Consider the following 27279-nt stretch of genomic DNA (forward strand, 5'->3'; position numbering starts at 1 on the left):
ATAGGATTTACTTATTTGTTTATTTTAACTACCATGCTCACGTTACTAACTTGTTGCAAAAGCAAGGAAGTTTACATAGTTCACAAAATGACATTTCAATGACACCACTCTGTAATCTGGTGTACATAATACTTAACAGATACAGTGACATAGTTATAATACAAAACATTAAAAGACATAACATTTTTCACAGGAGCAAATAATAATTAAAAACTTATGAGAGCTGAAACATTGTAGCAGTGTGCTGTACACAATCTATAGGTACACCATATCTAATATGTACAAAACTTCATTGTAGATATAAGTTACAAATTGACTGCAGCACATAACTCCGGCTCACTCTGATAGGTGCTGAGGAAGGAGTACTGCAGGGGGTCAGAGATTACAGAGCTCAGATAAGCAACCAACTGATCCTATCTAGCTGGCCTCATCCTTTTCACTGGATTTGTAACGGTTGATGAATCAACTGGATCTCGTCGTTCAGTACCAATTCTCTTTCCTTTGTGGAGCACAGGGACAGGTACAGTACTATCAACAAAATTAGCACTTGCCAGATCTGTCCTCTCTTTTTCAGTTTCCACTGGCCCCATTTCACCATCACTATCCGCATAACTTACAAGTGGACGTGCCACCATTATCTCTGCTTCCGATTCCATATGCTGCTGTAGTCGCTGCAATTTTGGTGGTGTCTGAGGTGAGCCAGCAGCTTCCTTCTCATCATCAGCACTGTTATCTTGTTCATTAGGATTGTCGCAGCTGTCACTGTTCTGCAATAACAATAGAATCAACATTATGTAGTGGCAACATCGCAATTAAGCTAGTTCTCTATTCAATAGTAGCTTATGTGCTAAACATTAATTTTCTAATATAACACAAATAAGTACAAAAGAATGTTGACAGGGATTCCTTCTTTGTGAATGATGTGGAGTTAGGCAGTCCATCTGAATTCAGGATAAAAGAATGTGAAACTAGAGTTTAATGACTTGATGGTTATATCAATACACATTAGCAATGTGGGCCAGAGAGACTGTAAAGGAAAGAAGGAAGATTAGGGTTTAATGTCCCATCATCAACATGGTCATCTGAGAGGACGTACAAGGTAGAAGTGGGAGAGAAAATTGGCTGAAAGTGGAAGGTAAGAACAAAGATGAGGAAGAAAGCTTATACGATGATAGTAACTGTTCTCAAAAGAACAGGTACCATTGATGACTGTGCAGCTTCTCTAGCACAAATGATAGACAATTGAAACCATCAGCTGCTAACAGGTGTTGTTGATATACCTCGATGGGGACAGCTGAAAATGTGTTCCCTGACCAGGACTCGAACCCGTGATTTCCTGCTTACATGGCAGATGCTCTATCCATCTCAGCCACTGAGGACACAGATGAATAGCGCAACTGCAGGGACTTATCCTTTGCACGCTTCCCGTGAGATCCACATTCCCAACTGTACACAATCTACATACGTAATGTACCTAATAGATATTTTCCCATTACCCGCGCATGCTAAGGTGACGATCCCCCTAGGAGTTCGGGCAACCTGCGCGCTTTCACACAGACGGAGGTAAGTGGCTGGGTTGCCCGAACTATTACAGGAATCGTCACCTTAAGTGTGCGCGAGTAATGAGTGGATGGGCAAATATCTATTGCGTACATTACATGTGTCCTCGGTGGCTCAGATGGATAGAGCATCTGCCATGTAAGCAGGTGATCCCGAGTTCGACTCACGGTCAGGGCATACATTTTCAGCTGTCCCCACCGATATATATCAACGACACCTGTCGGCAGCTGAGGGTTTCAATTGTTTATCACTTCACTTATATCAAGACTTTAGATAGAAGACTAGCTTTTTTTTCTGAATCCCTGGGGACAAATAATTTTTTCCTTAAATAAGAGTTTAGCTCCAGTGCGCTAATTACAAGTCCCATAATCAGAATGTCTAGGTTATTAGTCAACTGAGTGGCACTTTTTAATCACTGACAGAGGATTTGATCCTAGGAAATCCTAAAATACATTTTATATATGACAAAATAATTTAATTGGATAGATAAAAAAAATCTGCTCATAACAAGCAGCAGCAGAACACTTACTCAAAAGAAAGTTATAATTAGGCAAGCTTTTGGAGCCAGTCTCTCTCCCTCTTCAGGGAGAAGGGTCAAAGGGGAAGGAAGAGGGATGAAGAAAAGGGACTGAAAAGGGGTAGATTTCGTGAAAGTCACCCAGAACCGTGGGTCGGACAGACTGAGAAGGAAAGACAGACTGTTGGGGACTGCATTAGATGAGATTTGAAAACCTGAGAGCTTAAAGGTAGCAGGCAGGGCAATATGCAAGACAGAGATTACTGCTTAAACATTGTGCATGAGTTAATAAGAGTGAAAAGCTAAGTGCACTGTACGTATAGTGGGATAGTGAAAACTAGACGGGTAAGACAATGAAAGCTGTAGGAAACTAAAACAAGGTGAAGGGTTTCCACCTGTGGAGTTATGAGAAACTGGTGTCTGGAAGAATCCAGATAACGTGTATGGTGTAACAGGCACCATGGCCACAACTGTCATGTTACAGAGCACGCTCCGCCAGTGTTCACCCTCTGCCTATGACAATTCATCTTAATTGATAATCTGGTAGTAGTCATGCCAATGTAAAAGGCTTAACAGTGTTTACATAACAGTTGGTATATGATGTGTTGTTTCACAGGCCGCTCTCCCTTTGATAACTGGCAAAACATATACTATCAAAGGGGAAGCAACCTGTGAAACGACAGGCCGTTATGTAAACACTGTTCAGCCTTCTATATCAGCATGACTACCAGCAAATTACCAATTTGAATGAATGGGTGTAGGCAGAGGGTGTATACTGACAACATGCAATATCCTGTTGCAGAGCATGTTCTACAACATGACAATCGCAACCTCGGCACCTGTTTCACTGCACATGCCATCTGGACTCTATCCCCAGACATCAGTTTCTCAGAACTCCGCAGGTGTGAACTAGCACAACAAAATGTCCTTGGGTTCACACCACCCACCTGGCCTTAATTTACGTTACTTTCTTCCGTCTCAGCATTTCTTCACTGTAACTACTCTTTGCTTCACTCTCTTTTAGTTTTCTACATCTTTCATTGCCTTTCTCATTTATTTTTCATCACTCCCTCCCACCTCTTGTTTCATACAATGCATTTAGCTTTTCACTGTTAACAACTCGTGCGTGGTATTTAAGCAATAATCTCTGTCTACATATTACCCTGTCTTCCACCTTTTAGCTCTCAGGTTTTCAAATCTCGTCTGATCAGTCTCCAACAATCAGTCTTTCCTCCTGACTCCGTATGGTATATCTCTCTCCTGATCCACAGTTCTGGGTGACTTTCCCCAAATCTACCCCTTTTCCTAGACTTCTCCAGTCCTTTTCCTTCACCCCTCTTTCTACCCCTTCAACCTTCTGTCTGAAAAAGGAGCCACTGGCTCTGAAAGCTTGCCTAATTATAACTTTCTTTTGAGTGTGTGCTCTGCCGCCACTTTGTGAGTAGATTTTTTTTGTCTATTGAATTAAATTATTTTGTAAAATTCATTTTAGTAACACGCTCTTTCCATTAACTCAGTATGCATTTATTTTTTAAAATCACATGTCAAATCACTACCAGGTGTCTCATCTCAAAAGGCAGCATCCAAACTTAAGAACAAATTGTTTATATTCAGGAATTGTTTTATTCAGCTAATGGTGTAGATAAATATGATTGCTCATAAAGGAAGAATCCTGCATTTCTTGAAATAAAAGTTGTAAGCTGCAGTTCCCTCTTTCCTCCCAGTATAAAATATCGACAAGAGTTGTCGCTGTAGCAGGTTGATATTTGTTACCGGTAGGTTTGAATAACATGCAAGTATTACAGAGATGTCTTGGGCACTCAAATGTGAATCCAAGGACAGAATGCGTAATTCTTTTTGAAGAACAGAAAACTGTTGAATAAATTTAGAGAACCTCAACATTGTTTTTGAGGAACACTGTTGAGTAAATTTAGTGGAATGACATTTGAAGCTGACTGCAGAGCAATTCTACTGCAGCCAGCATACATTTTTCATGAAGACCTGGAATATCAAGATACAAGAAATTAGGGATCGTACAGACACACACAGGTGGAAATTTTTCCCTCACTCTATTTGCGAGTGGAACAGGAAAGGAAATGACTAGACTTGTAGTGGTACGTACAGGGTACCCTCTGCCACACACTGTATGGTGGCTTGTGGAATCTGTATGGATGTAGATATTGGCTAACACTAACTCATCTACACTAAATGAGAAAAAAAGGCTTTTAAACAGCTGCAGCAGAACTCGGTGCAGCTGAACCATCCTCTTCAACCTCTTCTTGCTGTTTCTATATTAAACTTTTAATATTTATCAGGAAAAAATACATCATCAATGTTCATCTTCCTCCATCTGCACCTTTCATCTCACATCTAAGCTTCTCAGAAACTACATAGACATTTCAATAGGCACCCAGACACTGCTTTTAAAATCACAGCTGCACCATAGTGTTTTTATATCACCTGAGAGTTTAAAATTTTCCAATTGGTAATGGTGGCATCATTTCATTGGTTTCACTGTTATCAGAGCAAGGCCACTGTTTGTTCTTTTATCATCATCATCATCATCTCTCCGAGATCTCTCCGTCCTCGAACAGAATACGCCTGTGTTTTTTAAGGAAATAAGTTAGAGAAGAACCCATTCTTTATCGACATTCAAAACTTAATTCTTCAGCTTCTCCCGTGTACTTCATGATACAATAGTTGGCAGGTGAACACCAGGATATCAGTTTCAAACACGCACAATATATCAACAAGCGACCACGTTGCCATTTGCGGGTGGTGGTGGTGGTGGGCTGGTGTGGTGCTTTTATTTCTCTCCCTCCATTTGATTTGCCATTCTCAGTTTACAACCACCCACCACCTCTGCTACCCCGGAAGTCAGTCTGTTGTGGAGTATCACATTCCCCTTCTTAATCAGACTAATTTTAAGTTCCCAGTCCTTGTTAGGGATGCAGTTGCCCTCATGATTAATCAGCACTTACCTTACTCAAATATCAACTGATTCTTCAATGACAGTCCCAGTAGTTAAGACATCTGTGCCAGAAAGTTAGTATGGCCATAATGCATTCCATGTTATTCTGATAGGCAATGTTCTGTAGTTGCAGACTTGTTACGTTGCTGCAATCTTGGAGGAGGAGGTTCAAATGGCTCTAAGCACTATGGGACTTAACATCTGAGGTCAGTCTCCTAGACTTAGAACTCCTGAAATCTAACTAAACTAAGGACATCACACGTCCATGCCCGAGGCAGGAGTCGAACCTGCAACTGCAACTGCAGCAGCAGCAGCAGCAGCAGCTCGGTTACGGATTGAAGCGCCTAGAACCGCTCAGCCCCAGCGGCTGGCGGAGGAGGAGGAGATTAGTATTTAACATCCTGCCGACAACGAGACGATTAGGGACAGGGCACAAGATCGGATTAAGGAAAGATGGAGAAGAAAAGCTGTTGTGCTTCTCAGTTTCCACCAGTTCTACGTTGGATGTACGGTGTAGGGCTCTCCACATTTGCTACTCCTTGTACTACTTGTTCTGGAATACCCTCCTCAGATGCGCAGTTCTCTTTGTTGAAGAGGATGCAAGCCCTATGTACCAAAGTTTTGAGCACACCATTCCTGTGTGTTGAGTGGCAGCAGCTGTCCGCATGTAAGTAAAGCTCTAACAGCACTGGAATTTCCCAGATGGTATAATACGTAAAATAAAGGAAAGGAAAAGACTCATCTGCAACTGAATGAAGTGTAATGCATAAAAACGCCCAACAAGAAAAAGATTCACACTATCTTACAAGCTCTTGCTATTTCTCTACATACAAACATATGTGGCCACAGGGAGACTGACTGTTGATTATCCATTTTTGAGAGAAGTTGCCAGGGTAGCTGGAGGGAGAGAAGGAGAGAGTGAAACAGGTCTTTCAAAAGATTACTCAGATTCAAATGCTGAATATATAAGCAAATCCATGGTGCTGCGATGTGTATTCACATGGTACCATCCTATGCCAACTTATTTGTGGGACATATGGAGGAAAGCTTTCTACCCACTCAACACCTAATACCCCAAATACATTTTCAATTTCAATATCTCAACTAGCAGCAAAGAAAACGTTTGCTCTTTCCAAATATCTACTCCAAAATTTGCTTTGGTTGGCTCCTTTCACCTGAACAAGTGAATTTCGTTTATGTTAAACTCCACATCTCAAGTGGCCCCATAAATACATCTATTCATGTCAACCATCAACAGTACCTCCATTCTGACAGCTGTCACCCATTCCAGGTCAAAATGACACTACCTTACAGCCTCACTACCCGCAAAAGCCAAATCTGCAATGGAAAGCAGGAGTTGTCAAATTATACTGATAACCTTATCTGAGCCTTTATTTACAGATGGTATCCTATTCAGCTCATCCGTAAAAAGATATGTGACATCTCCTCCTTCGACACTAAGAAACCTGTTAACGTGCCTACAACCAGCACTCCTCTGATAGATCAGCAAATCTGGCCTTGGTAAAGCTCAACTATATCTTTCGCCAGGGCTTTGACTACCTCTCGTCATGAGGGATGACATCTACCCATATCACCCAGAGTAGAGCCCCCCCCCCCCCCCCCCCCCCCCCAGCCTACAGAATACTCCACGGTCACACTCACTCTCTTTCTCCTCCTCCCTTCCTGCCCTTTTCCACCCCATACCTTTCTCTCCCCCCCCTGTCTCCCTCCAACTCCACCTTTACCTTCCCCCTCACTCTGTGTGTCTTATATGCTCCTCCCCCTGAACTCCTTTCATTTTGCTGTGCAGGCACCGAGTCTTCTTTCGAAAGACCTCCCTCTCACTATCCTGCTACCCAGCCCGCCTCATGCCTACTTTTCCTGTCCGTTCCCCATTTGCACCTACCCTGGCAACTGCTCCCAATAATCAACAGTCTTGCCATGGCCCCTGGTGTATGTACTTGTGCACCTGAAAATATATGGTGCTCAACTCATTTTTCTAGTGTCCACTTTAGCCCAATGTGCCATCTGCTCTTCTTTTCGCCGGAACACCCAGCAAGGCATGTTACTCCAACTACTTAATCACCATTGTAAGACCGGTGTTCTGGTGTATGGAATGAGATGAATGAGGAAGTTGTTAGACTTGTCTCTTCCATGTGGCCATATGACTGAGATGTTGTCTACACAGCAGAAAAAACAGGCAGGCTTCCACTGGGCTGATTCAAAGGCTTCCTCCTCAAAATGTTCCGTATACATTTTGATGAAAACTGGTGAAAGTGGACTCCCCATGGCTACAGCTCCTGTCTGCTCATAGTAACCACCATCAAAAAGAAAGTAAGTATGTCAACATCAAGAAATCCCTAGAAGATTAATCATCTCTTATGTCAAATTTTTGGCCAATAAGTCCCAACAATTCTCGTAAGGGCACTCTGGTAGAATGGGAGACCACCTCAAAGCTCACAAGGATGTCCATATCCTTAAGCTTTAAAGTTGTTAGGGCATTCTACAAAATCCATGGAGTTGCGAATTTGATGTGGACACCTCTCGACATAAGGGTTAAGCATATTCTTCAGTTACTTAGCTAGTGACCATGTCAGGGCACCAATGTTGCTAACAGAGGGGCGCAATTGTCATGAACTTGCGGCCGTCCACGAAGTCTTGGTGCAAATGAAGCTCTCTGTTGTAGTTTCTTAACAACCTCATCTTGCAAGCCGGGTTCTCTGAGAAGCACCACGGTCTTTCTTTCCACCCTCTTGGCAGGATCAGGAAAGTCTCCTGGTACATACTGTCTTCTACCTGGCGCCCTCTTTTCTCAATGTACTCCTCGTGAGACAGGTACACTGTTGTGTTGCCTTCGTCGGTGGGCAAGAACGCAATTTCCGATCTTTGTTCACAAGAATGCATATGTTTCATGAACTACTTATTAAGGTCAAAGTCGTGCAAACTGCCTGCTCCACTGTGCTGATGATGTTCGTGATGGGTGTGGATTTAAGAGCAAGTTCAAAATTGAGTCCTTTCAGAAGAACTGAAACCACATCCTCATCTAATTTCTTGCACACGAGATTGAGGAGAATGTTGCAGGAAGCATCAGTAGATTATCTCTCTGATACATGCTGTGGGCCATGTGACACCACCAATCCATGGCCATGTCCAGGAGTTGAACTGGTTGGCCAACTGCAGATGTAAACTGAAAAGTTTTATGTTGGTTGAGTCCAGGCACCAGTGAGTACAGCACAGTCCCTCCAATACTATAACTAGGCTGGCACACTTCTTGATTCTTCTGGTTGCCACTGAATCAATGTGATGCATTACCCTGGCAAAGTTCAGCACCACGTCTCCCTCACAGCACCTCATAAGGAAGGCAAATGCACACTGCAGACAGCTCTTCCAGTGGTGAAGCTTCTTCATGCCACAATACATCTCCACCTAGTGGTATGAGAAGTGATTCTGTGAAAACGAAGTAAGTAATTCCTTTCATCTTTTTGTGGGGAAATTACATTGTCCAGTTTCATTAATGGGACAACCTCTCCAAAGCCTGAATAACCACCTTTTGCAGCAGGGACTGCTACATGATGTGCAGGAAGAGTGTCAATGAGGTTCCAGAAGAAACCGATAGGAATGAGGAGCCATGCCAACTCCAGTGCCATGGCCAACTGCATTAAGCAGTCTTGCCAGGTCCTTCAAATTTTTTTTAAGATCTTCTGATTTTTGAATTATTCTTGAAAATACAAAATTTTGTGTAAATATACCGAAATTTTCTGATCTTCCATTGTCGATAGTAAATGCTGCACATACTTGTCGATTCAATCACAAGGAAACATTATGTTAACTATTACTACTGCTGGTCTACTACTGTATTGTTTGGACACAAGAGAAGGCAAAGTCATGAAAAACAAACACTGTCCAGCGGTTGTAGTCCAAGGCAGTGGATGGAGTCGAAGTTATGCCTATTCAACAAAGGAGCATATGGGCAACAAAGTGCATTTACGGGTCTGGGGAGTTCACGGCGGTTACCAGGTGACACACAAGCTCGTGCAAAGTATGGGATTGCTGTGCTTGATTAGATATGAGTTCAGAGTCGGATTTTCAGTCCGTGGTGACAATGCCCAAAAAGGTAAAATATGGTACGAAATATAATCCCCAATGGGAAAAAGAAACAGTGTGTAGTGGTTGGCTCAGAAGCAGCAAGAAAGGTCCTCATAATGTCTACTGCTGGGCACAATAGCATGTGAGTGGTAAGAAACTTGTAATTGTGGTGACCAGCAAAGGCAACCTAAATTTACCGATATGTCATGAAGTGGAAACTCAAGATAACGTGACAGTTACGACTGGTGAAACTCGCCTTGCTAGTTTTGTTGCAGAGCATGATTTATCACTTTGGGTGGTTGAACATTTACTGAAACTCAACCAGGCCATGTGTCCTAATCAACAAGTTGCAAAACATATTTATTGTGGCATAACAAAAGTAGCTGAAAAAAATAAATGTTGCAAGCAAGGCAAGTTTCGTGAATTGACACACTTAAGACAAATAATAAGACAGCAATTTAGTCTCACTGTTGATGAATCAACAGATAAGGAGTGCATAAAAGATTTGTGTTTGGCAGTATGTGTTCCAAGTGAAGGAAATGAAGTAAGTGAGGCCTTTCTGGGACTGATCCCACTTCCTGATGCTACTGCCAATACATTATATCAGGAGATTGTCAAGTTCTTGAGAATATGACTGGTTTCACAGCAGAAGGAGTGAATGCTATCTTAGGGGACTGTCATTCCTTATCCACTTTGTTTAAGCAAGATATTCCAGAGCTATTCGTGACGGAATGGTATGCGTATCCTTTGTTTGTTTAGCCCTTCCTAGAAGCATAAAAGACGTAGTGAGGGATGTTCACAATTACTTCCAGTGCAGCCCTAAACATATTGGTAAATCGAAAGATTTTCAGAACGTAGTAAAAGTAAAACCGCAAAAATTATTTCATCCTAGCCACACACGCTGGCTCTCTTTCCATATGGTCGTATCCAGGCTCCTTGTGCAATATGATTCTCGGAAGCTGTTTTTTATTGATGCTGTGGCTAATGACAAACTTCTGGCAAGTGATACAATTCTGTAGAAATCAAACGATAATACTACAAGACTCTTTCTTAATTTTTTGAATATTGTGTTGCCTATCTTCAATGCACTTAATGCTATGATGCAGCCAAAGTCTCCTCAAATCCACACCATGTATTGTGACACTGAGGCAACATTGAAAATGGTGTTAGAATGTTAAATGAGGAAAATTGTCTCGAATCAATCCCCTTGAAAGAAATTCTATATTGAAATATCACTCATATTAAATCTCTTTATGAACTGTATTTAGGAAAGAAGATTTCATTGGACATTGGTAAAAATACAGATCTGACTCATGACCAACTGAAGAACTTTAAATTTAGATGCTTGGATTTTTTGATTGAGAGTGCTCAACAGATATTCAAATGGTTTCCTTTCAGTGATAATATTCTAAAACATTTAGAAGACTTGACCCGGTCTGCATTAGAGACGAAAGAATTCTGACTGTTCCCTGTCTTCCATCAAAGTATCCATGTTTAATCAAAAATGGCATCCCAAAAATTGACACTGAATGGAGACTACTGAGAAATACGGAGTTAGGATCGAAGAGTACAGATCTGACTGAATTCTGGAGTGCTGTCTGTAAGAGGAAAAGGTGAGATGTCGCTGTTGTGCTTACCCCATTTATTGGCTGGTGTGAAAAGAATATTTTCACAATAAAGAGAATGAAAACCAAAGTATAGAACAGAGTAAGCACTAGACTAACAACATGACTTTTAAACTCTATAAAGAATGCAAGATTTATGCCCAGTTATGGCTTTAATATTGGCACAGAATTTCTACGTCTGATGACTAATGACATTTATAAGGATGATGGGGAGGAGGAAGAAGAATGTGAGTGAAAATATAATGAAGAGCCGCAGAAACCTGGAGCCACTCAGTAACAATTATGGGTGTGTGGGGTGTTGCACTGTCCTGCTGGAATTGCCCAAGTCCATTGGAATGCACAATGGACATGAATGGATGCACGTGATCAGACAGGATGCTTAGGTACGTGTCATCTGGCAAGAGTTATATTTAAACATATCAGGGGTCCCATCTAACTCCAACTGCACACGCCCCACACCATTACAGAGCCTCCACCAGCTTGAACAGTCCCTGCTGACATGCAGGGTCCATGGATTCATGAGGTTGTCTCCATACCCGTACACGTCCGTCTCCTCGATACAATCTGAAACGAGACTCGTCCGACCAGGTAACGAGTCTCCAGTCACCAACAGACCAATGTCGGTGTTGACGGGCCCAGGTAAGGCATAAACCGTCATGTCGTGCAGTCATCAAAGTCACTCGAGTGCGTTTTCAGCTCCCAAAGCCCATATCAATGATGTTTTGTTGAACATTTTGCACGCTGACACTTGTTGATGGCCCAGCACTGCATCTGCAGCAATTTCCGAAAGGGTTGCACTTCTGTCACGTTGAACGATTGTCTTCAGTCATCATTGGTCCCGTCTTGCAGGATCTTTTTCCGCCTGCAGCGAAGTCAGAGATTTGATTTATAACTGGATTATTGATATTCACGGTACACTCATGAAATGGTCGTACAGGAAAATCCACACCTCATCACTACCTCAGAAATGCTGTGTCCCATCACTAGTGCACCAATTGTAACACATGCTTAAACTCACTTAAATTTTGATAATTGCCACTGTAGCAGCAGTAACTGATCTAACAACTGCACCAAACACTTGTCTTATATAGCCTTTCGTCAACCGCAGCACCATATTCTGCCCATTTACATATCTCTGTATTTGAATACAAATGCATATACCAGTTTCTTTGGCACTTCAGTGTAATATAACTCTCTCTTAATGTTGCTGTTCGTTATATCAACCCATAACGGTACGGTGGGGTCATGTGGACTAGAATTTTGTGTTTTGTTTAGTTTTAAGTTTGTAACATTGAAGCGCTACACATCTCACAAGGGAATGGCCCAATCCAACTATCGAAACCCATCCCGAAATTTTTTATGCAGGAAGAATACAACAAAAGAAATGCACTGTAAAAATTTTAGCCTCTAAGAGACACTACAGCATACTGCGGCCAGAGAGAGGAGTCTAAAGGCGCATTTCACAGTAGAGCCACACTTTCCCACCAGGTATCTTTAAAAACTTCTTTTAGTTACTCGTTTTTGTATCACAAGAAGTTGCTTAACAGTGCTTAGTACACACAGATTTTCCACTTAGTGCGCGAATTAACCATGACAAGAGAGCGTAGTGCCGTGTAGCACAAATATCCAGCACGACACACAGGATTTTTAGCATCTAAACCATACAAAACTGGCATGTATCACTGATATTTTGAATAACAGGTGGTTCATATTGACAGTTAAACTGCTGCAAAAGTAGTTCTTACGAAGACGACTAGCACAGGACAATAAAGGCAGTGTTCGATGATACATTAGAGATAACTTCCATCAATCAGCACTTTAATTTGTTGAAAAGAAATATTTCTTACACATACACCATTTTATAACAATTCCTGCAGTAAAGTTATTATCCTAATTCTTGTATATTTTATGACTACATCAATTTTTCTTTCAGTTGGGGCCAGACTGGCCCTACCATACCAAGTACACAGCTTTTTTAACAAAATATTTTCTTCTATCCTAGACTGAGTAGAGTTATCGTCTCGTAATGAAAGAAAAGAATCAGACCCTGAACTCGATGAATAGGTACAATCAATGCTTGATGAAGTAGAGAGAGTTCAGCTTCAATGGTGACTCCGATCTTTATCAAAATTATAGAAGCAAACGTGAGAGTGATTCAGAGTTAGACAAGGAAGAGGAAAATGAAAATCAGGTGGGAAATGCTGTTACAAGCAATGAAATCAAAAGACAGGAAAACCAAAGTTTGCTGTTTTAGTTGTAGTACACCAGTATGCAATGACTGTTGAAATTCTATTTGGTTTTGTTTCCTTCCTGGTTGAAGAAGTTTACAATTTACATTATTTTACTGCTAAGGATTCTATTATTGTATACCAATGCTTTGTACACAGAATTTTTACAATAAAATGTTTGCAGTTCATTGTAAGTCACATTTTTAAGTATGTTCACCATAAAATATTAATAACTGTTACAATTAAATTGATAACAGACGGTTTTATTTTTGTTCCCCTAATTATGTGTAGAGGTTTTTTTTATGTATGTGTAAAAATTTATGTATATATAAAGATTTTTCCTATATCTTCTGAAAATTTTAAGCCTCATCTTCCAGAAAAAAATAATAATAATTTGGATCTGGCAACACTGGCACTAGGATCCTCGATTGAAGATCCATGACATGAACAGCCCCACCTAGGTTGCCCCAGAGATTCTCGATTGGGCTTATATCCGGGGAGATTGTGTGACCAGGGGAGTATAGTAAACTCATCCTGGTGCTCTTCAAACCATGTACATACACATTGAGCTGTGTGACATTGTATTGTCGTGCCGGTAGATGCCATCGTGCCGAGGAAGAACAAACTGCATGTAGGGAGGACATGATCCCAAGGATATATGCATACTTCAGTTGATCCATTGTGTCTACCAGAATAATGAGATCACTCAGGCAACGCCATGTAAACATTCCCCAGACCATAACACTCCCTCATCCAGTTGGACCTTTTGCTTTCGGAAGTCTCACGCCATATACACCAACAGCCAGCTGTCCAATGGAATACAAAACATTACATCTCAAACAGCCAGCTGTCGCCAGTCAGTGAATATCCAGTTTCAGTACTGCCGTACATAGTCCAGCCTTCGTCGCCGACGAACAGCAGTCAGCACGTCTGCACGAACCAAGTGCCCGCTGCAGAGACCCATACACAGCAACATAAGGAGACACTGGGCGGTTAGCATGCACACATCTCATGCACCCTGTCGTCTATGGCCTGTAGTGCACCACAGTTGCTTCAGAACGGTTTTGGATGGCACAATTTTGTCATGAACATTATCCTTAAACTACAGCAGCACATGAACAGTTTACTAACTTATCCATTTCGGAAATGCTTTCACCCTTGCGGGAAGGTCAATGAATATGCCCTTTTGAACATCAGACAAACCACTATGTTTCTGCATTTATGACAATGAATGCACTGTTTTCTTCCCCAGCACACTATACTCTACTGATAGTGCTGCCACATACTGAATATGAATGGTTATTGCACGCTGACATCTAATATAGGTGGTGATCACATTAATATAACTAGACTGACTATTTGTGAAGTTTGTCGGAAGTCAGGAAGTGCTCTCGTTCTCACACAGTGAATGAATAAATTCTGGGTATTTGCACGCCAACAGTTACCATGTTTCAAGAGAAACAAATGTTTCATTGTGTTGAAATTTTAATGTAAGAATTTTAAGTTTTTAAACTATGTCCATAACTACGCAAAATATTGAAAATCAAACCTTTGTTGCAGGTAACCTATGTAACGGCTTCCACGGGCAACTGGTATTGTTAACTGGGATGGTCCCTTAGAAATACAGATTACTTAGCCACATTGTATGAATATTTTGGATAACTAACTGAATCATAACACATGCATGTTTTCTTTGCACAATCTCTTAAGCTACAATGTACCACACAAGTTTTTACCTGCTTGGATGATGAAAAGGAAAGCTTTGGCAGATTAAGACTTTCTATGTCTACATTGTATTTCTGCATTAGGTCTAAAAGCAATTTCTGGATGTCTTCGCGCTTGCGATTGACCACTTCTTCAGGAAACCAGTCTGCTAGTTTTTTCATTGGCAAATGGTAGTCATCTATTGGATTCTGAAACAAAGGAAAAATACTGTCAGGTGATTTGGAGAGGTGTGTGTGTGTGTGTGTGTGTGTGTGTGTGTGTGTGTGTGTGTGTGAGAGAGAGAGAGAGAGAGAGAGAGAGAGAGAGAGAGAGACAGACAATGTCATACTATTTGACTGTTGCGTAATGAAAACATTGTTTGGGTCACATATATCTGACTGTACTATGTAACCTGAAGTGTCACATGGAGCTGCTGAGAAGAAATATTTACTAATGTGTTAGACAAAATTAATTAGTAACCCCTAACTTCACATTTTATCAAAAGGAAAAGTTAACTTGAGAAAACTATAAAATTACATGGAGATAGAATGGCTGGACAGAATTTGCTTTCACAAAGTGAAACACTAATTACGTCTAATAATACATGTCCCATGTCCTCCCAACACATGGGTCCCTTTCATCCTTTGGTCTAAGTGATCTTCCCCTCCTTCCTAACCTTATCGAACCTAAACCTCTTCCACCCTAAGGAAGTAAGCTTTTTTTCCCTCTCTTTTCTATTAAATGTCAGCCATTCTGTCTTCTCCTAATTTTATAGCTGCTTATTTCGAGTAGCAATAAAAAGTTTACTTGGAAATGGAATAAATCTGCCAACAATGCTGGAGTGCGCTATGAGAAGACACTTATCATAAAGCTATTTAATAAAAAAGGTTAGCTGCATAATGAAATCAGCATTTCTGCACCTTGATGACCAACTGAAAAAATCAAATATAAGCCTTCAATTACTCTTATACTCTTAAAATTGTAAGGCTTCTGCTTACAAATAATATGAACATATCCACTCTCAAAGAGCACAAATGCATTCAAATGGAAATCTGAAACAATGGGTTCAACCACATATGAGAAAACGTTAAGTATCATACTTCTATACGCAGACAAAGGGTATAAGAAAGCAATAAAAAAAAATCATAGTTCAGAAAGAAAGATAAACTGAGAAGACCGATTCAAAAATTTCAGGGAAAATGTAAACATGAAGCAAGACAATAAAAGTGTCATAATGGATGATTAAATAAAGGTATCTTTGAACTGTAGTGAAGAAGACTGTTTAGGATTAGAGAGATTGATTAAGGAATAAAGAGTGTCTTGCAATGAATCGGACAGAAAGAACACCTAATAACATTATGGATTATATAGGATGACTGAACATATACAACAAAGTGATTATTTGCTGGAAACTAGTAGAATGCACAATGGAAAATAATAATCCCAGAGACAAACCGAGAAATGAGTATGTGTGGCTAGCAGTCCATTGTCTTGTCTGGCACAGCCCTGCATACTCCAACAGGCAGCACTACCACATCTTGCCCCACCCCTACCTTGCTATCTCTCACCCTGTCCACACAATACTGCTTCTATATGACCACTATATGCCCCAACCAAAATAGCTACTCACTTCAATCGGGCTTCAGTGCTCTGGCACGACAGTATGTGAGTTGTGAACATATGAATGTGTGTTTTTCTAAATCTGAAGGAGGTTTGTGTCTGATAGCTTAGCCTACTTCTTAATGAAATTGCCACTTAATGTCGCCTCTTTGTGGTGAGCAGTGCTCTATCCTAGCTCATATTGTTATATAGGCCTAATCATTTATCATTTAGTTCACAGCAGTTATGCTAAAATGTAGACAAACAGGTAGCAAACAGGACTGCTGACAGTGTCAACACAACCTATGTGGTTGCAGGCCAAAACAAAAACATACAGATGCCCTTAATTATCTGCAATAATTGTGTAAGATACAAATAAGTAGCACAGAATCGTAACAGCCTTTATCAAGAAGTAAAAAAAAAAACAATCCCAATTCAATGAACATTCGAAAGGATGAACCTATTTTTGTCACTTTTCATAAAGATTGAACCAAACAACAAATTAGTCCACTAATGGTGAAGTTTGAATTGTGTAACAATTGGGGAAATGATGTCATGTTATTAAAAAAACTGGTAATGCTATCTGAACTAACTGCAGTGCCTTCTGGAAGTATAAATCTTTGAAGACATACCAAATTATGATCAGTTGTCCGCTATCTTGACTTCGTCAAGCAACTGACCCAAAGCTGTACTACAGCAGTAAAGAAAAATGATAAAAAATGTTGACTCAATGACATTATCAATAAATAACTGCAAGGTCAAAAACACTGTTCGAATAGCCAAGGCATGGTAACAGCCCATTTAAAAATAATTACTGAAAGTTTGTACATAAATTGTGTCACCTTACTAACATTCAGAAAGCTATTTCTTGCATGTGCTTTCTAATATCCATTGGTTTCTAGATCAGTACCATTAATAAACAATGTTAAGACAACTTTTTTCTAAATAATTTTCTTGGTTTCTAATACATCAATGAACAAGATGACAATCTCTAAGCATGTTGAAATATGGTGTACTTTAAAAAATCATATTGGTAGTGGTGATGCATTACTACCTCTAAAAATATTTTTGTTACACATACTACATAACAATTACAATACACTAATGACCATAATTTTACATATTTTATGAATTTACATCTGAACAGTATAGAGGCAACACTATAGCATACCATGAAGAAACTCTCGACATACTGCAACAGGTACAGACCACAGTCTGTAAAATTCGTTTGTTGTGGGACACGTGGCGAGGCACCTTTGATTGTATCCTTGTTGAAATCTCGGCTGCGACCCATCTTCGTTCGATATTCAATACGCAGATAGTCTCTAAGCGTTGCCACAACACGTGTCCGGCTAGCTCCCGAAAGTGAGTCAAAGATAAGAATGCAGGGCCTGTATCGAAAAAAATAGACACACCAAATTAAATAGAATGGGAACTGAATCAAAAGTCTGCAGCCTACTGCTTCAGTACATAACAGAAATTTCAAAATCAGCAGACCCAGTCAAAGGAAATTTCACAAAAATAATGACCACTACAGCACTTAAAGAAAACTGAGACTATATGTAGCATCAAAACCAGTTTGCAGCATCTGTTAAACAATTTCTGGCTTTCTACTGCACTGGGAGTCGAGAGAGAATAAAGGAACATCAAGCAAAAGTTGATGAAAATGTATTTTGAATAGCCTATTAAGGCTAACCATATGGAAGACACACAACACACACCATGACGTCTGCCTGGTGCCACACACTTACATTTGCAATACCACCACCATGCTTACAGTGCATTACGTTTAATAACTTTAATTTGTCTGGTACCACTTATTACTTCCTCCCTGCACCAAAAGCACATGCAGTATTTTTGTGTAGAGTAGATAACAGACTTGATTAAGGGGAACTATAGCTGTAACACTATGGGATAGGTGACTACAGCAGGAAATAATATCAAAATGAATGACAAGTCAATGGACTATAAAATATGATCAGCACTAAAAACACAAAACTAGAATTAAAGACTTGCATAAGCAATGAAACTATATTCAAAGATTCAATATCAATCAGAAACCACCACCACAGCTCTACTGACTTGCATTTATTATGTTGTGACCAATTTCATTCAAAACAAAATCAAGTTACCTGCAGTTACACAAAACAATAATTAGGATAAATGGTATGCGACTCACATTGTCAAGAGTCTTCCTAACAAATCCCCCAAGAGTTCTGCCCGTATGATGGCTTAGAAAGACTACCGTATTTACTCGAATCTAAGCCGCACTCGAATCTAAGCCGCACCCGAATGTAAGCCACACCCAAAAAATGAGACTCGAAATCGAGGAAAAAAAATTTTCACGACTCTAAGCCACATCTGAAATTTGAGACTCAAAATTCAAGGAGAGAGAAAAGTTGTAGGCCGCACCTCCAAATCGAAACAAAGTTGGTCCATTGTAATATGAGACACAATTTAGGTCGAATGAATGACGATACAGCTACAGTAGTTTGGTTCGAATCTTAAGCTTAGAAGTTAAGCTTTACCAGGTAGCCATTGTTATGTGTCGGGCGCTCCGTCTGTATTTATACGGCTATCCTTCCTTTTTCATGTGCTTCGTCTAGTTTGAATTCATTGCTTATTTTTCTTTGATCTGGTAAGTGCCGTTCTCTTTGTTATAAGTGTTTACGTCACTCTAAACTGAAAATGCATTACTGTACTGTGTCATGCATTGTATGTCACATTCTGATAATGAGTGTTCACGGCCTGTCGCCGCTCGTGGCATGGCTTGCTTTTGTGCGCGCTACCACCGCTTACAATTAAAAAAACAAAGAGAGAGAAATCGTCTCATTAGTGAAGCAATGGTAAGGGACTGCTATTTGTTGTTACTTACACTGCTGCTTTCTTTGATAATGATCAACAAGAACCAAATAATAGACTGCGTATGATAGAAGATGTTCTGAACGATTCTGACTGTATCACTATTAGGCATACGAATGTAAACATGACATGATATATATATTCTTTCATGTTTGCTGTTGTCTCACTCTAGTTTCGTAGTTTATTAGGCAGACAGGATTTAAATGAGATAGTAGCAAACACGAAACAAATACATGGCAAAATGTTTATATTTGATTTATTCTTATGGTGAAAAGAATACTGTATGTGATTCACAATTCATAAAAGTTCCTATTAGCAACCATCTCTTCTCACAGGTAGGAAAAAATTCAGAAAGTAGAGTTGTCCATATTGACAAACATCCCAAACAGTCTTGCCAGTCGAATTTTCGTAGTACATTGAAATGCTGCTACATTCGAAGATGAACAGTACGGAATTTGTATTTACTTCATTGGATAATGTATGAAAATGCAGTGGTAGAAACTCGGGGCGGCGAAAAAAGCTCGTCTTCCACCTTTTTTAATTTATTTACTGACGCAGAGGTTTTGGCGCCAGTATTTATCTTTGTGCCTGCAAAGCATGCCTGTGTAGTGCTACATATATTCGTTGGCAGAAGTTAGTTGTGGCGGCACCTACCAAATTTTTCAGAACTTCCGCTTAATTTGCACTCGATTCTAAGCCGCAGGTGGTTTTTTGGATTACAAAAACCGGAAAAAAAGTGCGGCTTGCATTCGAGTAAATACGGTAGTTAGCTTGCGTAACACTGAAGGCAATTTTTGGAACATTATGATCATATAAAGACACTGCCGACCACTTGGTAGGCACAGGGTGAGCAGCGAGTGCACGTATCTTGACATGCTGTGTGAACTAGCTTGTCTAGCTTGTCTCCAAAGGAGAGGTAAATTTTAGGATATCATCATCATTACACATATACACAATAACCTAATTGCAGAAATGACATTCAAGCATAAAGGTACCACACAATTGTTGAAACAATTTGCAAACATTCATACATACAAAACCTGAACAAAACAATTATGCACAACAAAAAATTGGCCAAACGCAAGTTTGACACACACTCTGAGGGCTCTATACAAACATAATTACATATGTAGACAGTTCATCCATCCCAAGAATCTTGATGATCTTTCCCTTTTATTGACACTGAATCTGGCAAGAAATTGGTCCTGGGAATTTCAAAGCCACACCAAAATATCTAAGCTAGTTCCTGAGACAAGCCCAGACATTCAAAATAAGTGAGCAGGGGACTTAAGTTTATGTATCTTGAGAGAAATAGAAAGAGAGAGAGAGAGAGAGAGAGAGAGAGAGAGAGAGAGAGAGAGAGAGAATTAATAAAATATTTTTTATTTACTTACATTTTATGTTTGCATGCAGTATTATTTCTCTATTACGCTTCCGACAGACAATAAAATGCAATGGAAGTTCTAATGCCAAAAAGATATTTTTTATGTTACATTATTAAAATTTGACAATTTTCGTATTTTTTTCCTTTACTTGTGCTGCGAAACCTTACTTCTTGCCATATTTCATGATTCTAGTTCAATGGGAAGCACCCTATATGCCTTTATGAGTGAGGTTCCAAATATCAAAATATGTACCATAAATGACGATGTCTTTTGACTGCAGCAACTTAGGAGCTTAAATTTTTTACAGCACCACAGGATGATAGACCTTAGGATGCGACAAATTTCAACTTGGTACCTACTCCTGTTTCTGAAAAGAAGGGTTCTTAGCAGTCAATCAGACCGATAGACAGACTGACAACAAACCTATACTGTAAGAGCTCAGTTTTTACCGACTGAGGTATGGAACTCTATAGAGAGACAAATTCATGTGCCTACACAAAGCTGTATCATCATCAGACAGAGAAAATAGCAGGTGGCACAAAAGACTAATTATGTACAATAAAACAGTAATAGTGATCACACAGAACGATCATAACCAATGAATGAATGTGATTACAAAGAATTGTACTGTCACTTAGTGGGTCAAATGGAGCACTGCTCATTGTGCTTATGCCAGCCAGTCAATGGGATGTTATACAATTGTTGTATTACACAATTTGCCTTAAACTTTATGTAAGATAACTAGACTTTTTATGTCATGATACTGGTACAACTCTGTGGGTATTTGTTGCTGTGGTGTCACCGCCAGACACCACACTTGCTAGGTGGTAGCCTTTAAATCGGCCGCGGTCCGTTAGTATACGTTGGACCCGCGTGTCGCCACTATCAGTGATTGCAGACCGAGCGCCGTCACATGGCAGGTCTAGAGAGACGTCCTAGCACTCGCACCAGTTGTACAGCAGACTTTGCTAGTGATGCTACACTGACAAATACGCTCTCATTTGCCGAGACGATAGTTAGCATAGCCTTCAGCTACGTCATTTGCTATGACCTAGCAAGGCGCCATTACCAGTTTATATTGAGATTGTTGAGATCATCAAGAGCGATGTTCTCCAATTATGGATTAAAGTTAAGTATTCAAAGAGCTTCGTACTTTATTTAGTAAACACAACTCCTTTAACTGTTCCAGACCTCACGCCAGTCTGCGTGAGCTTAAACGCGCACATTTCGGCCTCCTCTAGCAACACGGTGTTGGCTCTTCTGCCAACACATCACAGTTGCGAAGACTGTTGGCTGTGTGAATTGCCAATCATTTAAGTGTGTCAGTTGTTACAACTTTTATCATAATTTGTGTTTTGTCTAACTGCATTTAACCTGCCAGTGATGATATTTCAGATGAACCCAGCCACAGCATAGACATGTGCCAATAAATACAGCGGTCATGGTTTCTTTTCATATTAACAAGAATCAGCTGTGGACCGCAAGAAGCACAAGGTCACACAGTCAAGGAAAGGTAGAAAAAGAATTCCTTCTTGAAACATGGCAGGAGACTGACATTCAGAATTCAAATTTTCTTTATCCAAAAATCAGAGACAAAAGGGCTGGAGGAAAGGAAATGACTCACTGAAGAAATATAGTGCAGGGATGGATGAAAGCCAAAACAACAATACAACATTGCAATTGACAGATTTAAAACACAAGGAGGTAGAAATGGAAGAGAAAATCTGAGAAATCACAGATAAGGAAAGGACGCAGATAAGCATATCTGTAAAAGTGGGCATGAACCATGAAAAGAGGGGAAAGGAAAGCGCAAATACAGGGATACAGGTTCGACAACACACAAAAAAGAGCAAACAAATGAACTGAGGCCAGCACTGGGTAACATGAGAGAGAGAGAGAGAGAGAGAGAGAGAGAGAGAGAGAGAGAGAGAGAGAGAGAGGTAGACAATTACAACAACAATTAATGTAAAATGAGATCAAGTGGTTCAGAAAAGCCAATATGCGTCACACAACTACCCACCTATGAGATGATGGTGACTGTGACTAATATTGGCGTGTATCAAACAGTGGAAAATCCACGATGGAATGAAACAATATCAGAGAAGGAAAGATGCTACTCACCATGTAGCGGAGATGCTGACTCGCGATAGCCACAACAAAAAGATTCACACAATTATAGCTTTTGGCCATTAAGGCCTTTGTCAGCAGTAAACACACACACACACACACACACACACACACACACACACACACACAAATGCACCTCAGAGATGGCTACATCAGCACCTCTGTCCATATCAAACCTACTAACCACCACCAATACTTCCACTTCCAACAGCTGCCAACCATTCCATACCAAGAAGTCCCTTCTGTACAGCCTAGCCACCCGTGGTCGTCGCATCTGCAGTGACGAGCAGTCCCTCTCAAATATACCGAGGGTCTCACTGAAGCCTTCACTGACCGTAATTATCCTCCCATCCTTGTAAAAAAAAAAATCTCCAGTGCCTTATCTTTCCAGGCTCCCACCACCTTCGTAACTCAGTACCATTCGGGACTGGAGCAACTGAATTACATTCTCCAGCAGGGTTTAGATTACCTCTCGTCGTGCCCTGGAATGAGATATGTCCTGCCCACTGGCCTGCAGCCACTGTGCTGCATTCTATGCAGGCATGACAACCAACAAGTTGTCTGTCCACATGAATGGCCACCGACGAACTGTGGCCAAGAAAGAAGTGGACCACCCTGTTGCTGAACACACTGCAAAACATGATATCCCTCTTCTCAATGACTGCTTCACAGCCTGTGCCATATGGATCCCTCCCACCAACACCAGCTTTTCTGAATTGCGCAGGTGAGAACTTTCCCTGCAGTACAACCTATGTTCCCGTAACCCTCCTGGCCTCAACCTTAGTTAGTCACTGTCCTCACCCATCCAGTCCCCTCCCTGTTCCCATTCCAGCACTACACGGCCGTCATTTCACCGCCACACCCAATTTTTTAATTTCTTTTTATTTTTCTCCTTTCCGCTACTTACCCCCTCCCCCTCCGTACCTTCTCTCCTTCCCACCATATGAACTGCAACACTTCACTGTCCACCACTCCCACCATACTATCCCTCCTCCTCCCCACCCCAGCCTCCTCCTTTCCCCCACCTAGTTGCCACTCCCATCATGCACTAGTGCTGCTGCTGCTGCTGCTGCTCGGAGTGTGGTTTCAGTTCTCTGAGACTGCAGACGTGTGTGCAAGTTGTGTTTGTGTGTGCGTGTGTCTACTAATAACAAAGGCCTTAATGGCCGAAAGCTAAAATTGTGTGAATCTTTTTGTTGGGCCTATTGCGACTCAGCATCTCTGCTATATGGTGAGTAGCAACTTTCCTTCTCTGGTATTGTAATATTGGCATTAAGTACACGTGCATCTACATATACACCTCACAAGCCATCTTGTAGTATTTGGCGGAGGGTAGCTCGTATACTACTATCATTTACCACAATTCTTGTTCCAATGACAAATGAATGACCATAGGGTGAGCCTCCAAGTAAACTCGAGACACACTGATTTTTACCTTCATGTTCTTTTAATGAGGTATATGTGGAAGGAAGCAATATACTGAGTGAATCAGAAGTCCTGCACAGGTAGCTTGAAAATGGGATTAGGGTGCAAAAGATACAGTAATTCTGATTTTCAGGTATGTTGTTTTTAATTCCCCACCCCCATAAAAAATGCAGGTTTTAGATCTTATCTGGCATCTTGAAAAAACTGATCAGAAATGGCACTTTTTTCAGTTTTTCCTCAGTAACTTGCTTCCAGTGCATTTTACACAAAAACATGCCCCTGTCAATTTTGAAGAACGTTACATTTCTCACAAATTTCATATAGAGCATGTTGGAAAATTCTAAAAACCTATTGAGATAAAAGGCTGTGAAATTCTGCAAACATATCTATAAATCACAAAAAGTGGGATATGCCTGGGGTTTTGCCTTACAAGCTTTTCAATGCTATTTTATGCACAACGTATAACAAACATTGTTGTAAAGGATTTAATTTCCTTCAAGATTTATACAAAATATGTGTAATTACTCACTATACAAACCCAAAATGTTGCAATAACAGTATTCGTGGAAGTGGACTCTAAACTGAAAATACCACCCTCAGTGAAAAACAGTATTACCGTATTTACTCGAATCTATGCCACACTTTTTTTTTTCAGTTTTTGCAATCCAAAAAACTGCCTGCGGCTTAGAATCGAGTACAAATTAAGCGGAAGTTCTGAAAAACGTTGGTAGGTGCCGTCACAACTAACTGCATTTTCATACATTATCCAACGAAGTAAATACAAATTCCGTATTGTTCATCTTCGAATATAGCAGCATTTCACTGTACTACGAAAATTCGACTGGCAAGACTGTTTGGGATGTTTGTCAATATGGCCAACTGAATTTTTTCCTACCTGTGAGAAGAGATGGTTGCTAATAGAAACTTTTATGAATTGTGAATCACATGCGGTATTCTCTTCACCATAAGAATAATATGAATATAAACATTTTGCCATGTATTCTTTTGTGTTTGCTGCTATCTCATTTTAATCCTGTCTGCCTAATAAACTACGAAACTAGAGTGAGACAACAGCAAACACGGAAGAATATACATATCATGTCGCGTTTATATTCGTATTATTCTTATGCCTAATAGTGATACAGTCAGAAATGAAGCACGGCAATTGACTAGAGTTTTAAATCTAAGATGACTAATTTCTGAGCAGAATGTAATGTACTAAAGAGGCGTCTGTAAAGATTTTCAAATGGAGAAAAAGTTTCGCTAAACTCTCGTTTAGAACATTTTCTATCATCCGCGGTCTATTATTTGGTTCTTGTTGATCATTATCAAAGAAAGCAGCAGTGCAAGTAACAACAAACAGCAGTCTCTTATCATTGCTTCACTAATGAGACAATTCCTCTCTCTCTCTCTCTCTCTCTCTCTCTCTCTCTCTTTTTTTTTTTTTTTTTTAAGCGGCGGCAGCGTGCACAAAAGCAAGTCATGATGCGAGCAGTGATAGGCTGTAAACACTCATTATCAGAATGCGACAAACAATGCAAGACACAGTACACCTATAACAAAGAGTGGCACTTATCAGATCAAAGAAAATAAGCTATCAATTCAAACCAGACGAAGCACGTGAAAAAGGAAGGGTACCCGTATAAATAAGGACAGAGTGCCGGACACATAGCAATGTCTACCTGGTAAAGCTTAACTGCTAACCTTACGACTCGAACCAAACTACTGTAGCTGTAACGTCATTCATTCGACCTAAATTGTGTCTCATATTACAATGGACCAACTTTATTTAGATTTGGAGGTACGGCCTAAAACTTTTCTTTCCCCTTGAATTTCGAGTCTCAAATTTCAGGTGCAGTTTAGATTTGGGATTTGATTTTTTTTTTTTTTTTTTTTGGGGGGGGGGGGGGGCGGCGGCATTTAGAGTCTAATTTTTCAGGTGCGACTTAGATTTGAGTGCAGCTTAGATTCGAGTAAATACGGTACTGAATGTAGTACAATCAAACCTCTGTATAACAGACTGATAAACCTGGATACAGTGATAATTTTATATGGGACCAACTGATTTCTTATGCGTAGTATGTTAATTACCCCTCATTACTACGATGAAGTAAATTTAGCAACACCCTGTTATAACAAAGACAAAATTTAGAGAATTTACTATTTTCTATTTCTAAGAAGCTCACTATAGCAGTATTGTTTATTAACTACTAGATTTTCATTTCATTTCAAGAAGCTTCACTACACACTACAGTACTGTCTTTATTCTAGCAGTAAAGAGAAGCTTACAGCCGTGGACGAGCTGTGCTGAGCATCAAACACTGAATAGCTCTTTTGTTTGAAAGAGTGTTTAGTTTGTCCACTGTCTAGCTTCAGTAGCAAACAAAAGTGTTTTGTTGAGCTAATGTATAGCTTAGCTCCATGATTTTTGCAATCTGTCAATGTTTTTAGTTGATGTAAACGCTTTCGACTTCGCTAATATTTGGACAATGAGTGGAACTCAGATACAAATAAGGTTGGAGACAAAAATGGAGGTTTTGAAAGACAGTTATACTGGAATGAAAGTAGTAGACGTGGCGGGGAAGCATGGACTTGCACAATCAACATTAGCTACATTCCTTAAAAAACGAAAGGAAATAAAAGAAAATTTTGTAAGTGGCAAATTTAGCCCTTCAAGAAAAATAATAATTTTAAGGCAAGTAACAGATGATTGCAAAGATTTAAAAACAGGCATGGGATCATTTTCAAAGAGATTTCAGGAGAAGAAAAGTCACCACCTATAGATGATGCAGAATTTTGGAGGTAAAACACCATGTGTAAACTGTTAGAAAAATACAGTCCTTAAAACTTGTACAACACAGATGAGATGGGATTGTTTTATCAACTGATGCCAGAGAGGATTGTTTTATCAACTGATGCCAGAGAAGACTAAAGCCTTTAGAGGAGAAAAATGTAAAGGAGGGAACCAGTCTAAAGTACGCCTAACTGTTCTCTGCACCAATGCGCCAGGGACACATAGGACACACAAACTAACGCCACTCGTGATCGGACGATCAGCAAACCCACGGTGCTTCAGAAATGTAAGAAGCTTACCAGGTTAAGAGGGTACATACATTTTCTTTTACCTCCCTTTAATTTATAAGTTAAATCAGTACAGTATAGCTTCAGCTGTAATGTTTTGCTACAGTCA

The 27279-nt window shown here is 40.1% G+C and overlaps 1 protein-coding gene across 5 annotated transcripts in view; it reads right to left on the bottom strand.

The window, feature by feature from the left end:
* Positions 1-6: 6 nt before the first annotated feature.
* LOC124625799 (histone-lysine N-methyltransferase 2D-like) overlaps positions 7-27279 on the bottom strand; it is a 319652-nt gene continuing 292379 nt past the window's right edge. For all 5 annotated transcript variants that reach the window (XM_047149255.1, XM_047149258.1, XM_047149257.1 and 2 more), the window contains 3 exons: positions 17462-17681; positions 14724-14900; positions 7-767 (listed from right to left, as the gene is read on the bottom strand). In XM_047149255.1, coding sequence (XP_047005211.1) covers positions 414-767; positions 14724-14900; positions 17462-17681 — 751 coding nt within the window. In that variant the 3' untranslated portion in view covers positions 7-413. The remainder of the gene's footprint in view (positions 768-14723; positions 14901-17461; positions 17682-27279) is intronic.

The sequence above is a fragment of the Schistocerca americana genome, chromosome 8, assembly GCF_021461395.2.
Source record: "Schistocerca americana isolate TAMUIC-IGC-003095 chromosome 8, iqSchAmer2.1, whole genome shotgun sequence".
NCBI classification, from domain to species: Eukaryota; Metazoa; Arthropoda; class Insecta; order Orthoptera; family Acrididae; genus Schistocerca; species Schistocerca americana.